This window comes from Buceros rhinoceros, unplaced genomic scaffold (genome assembly GCF_000710305.1).
Source record: "Buceros rhinoceros silvestris isolate BGI_N320 unplaced genomic scaffold, ASM71030v1 scaffold32397, whole genome shotgun sequence".
In the NCBI taxonomy this organism is placed as follows: Eukaryota; Metazoa; Chordata; class Aves; order Bucerotiformes; family Bucerotidae; genus Buceros; species Buceros rhinoceros.
The window spans coordinates 1-399 of record NW_010420915.1 but is presented as its reverse complement, the minus strand read 5'-3'; the positions used below and the strand labels follow the sequence as shown (position 1 = coordinate 399).

Below are 399 nucleotides of genomic sequence, written 5' to 3'. Positions count from 1 at the left end.
CCTGCCACAGCCGGGCCGCAGCGACGGTGCCTGCACTGCTCGCCTCTGCCGTACGGCCCAGGACAGGAGGGGGAAGCACCTCCAGCAGCCCGGAATGCAGCCTCCCGTGCTCTTCCTTGTCCCCAGGTACGAGGGGCCAAGAGCCTGACCCACTCGTGAGGTAACACCGGGCAGCTGCTCTCCCTCACCAGCGTGTCACCAGCGCAGTGCGGACAGACCATCTCTGTCCCCACGGCCACACCGCTTAGGCTAACTGCTCCACGCCGCAACTTCGCATCAGTCCTGCCCTCAGGAAGAGAGCAAAGCGTCACCTGTGCAGGCCAAGTAGAAAGTCCGCTCCATGCGGTCCTCGGGCAGCGTTCCCCCCAAAGACCTGAGCCTCTTCTCCTTCTGCTCAGG

General features: G+C 64.9%; 1 protein-coding gene across 1 annotated transcript in view; it reads right to left on the bottom strand.

Moving 5' to 3' along the window:
• The window catches only part of MRPL45 (mitochondrial ribosomal protein L45), a gene marked incomplete at its 5' end in the record, with an annotated part of 3260 nt that extends 2867 nt beyond the window's left edge, over positions 1–393 (bottom strand). Inside the window, one exon of the mRNA XM_010139487.1 lies at positions 312–393. Within this exon, the coding sequence (XP_010137789.1) occupies positions 312–393 (82 nt within the window). The remainder of the gene's footprint in view (positions 1–311) is intronic.
• Positions 394–399: the final 6 nt, after the last annotated feature.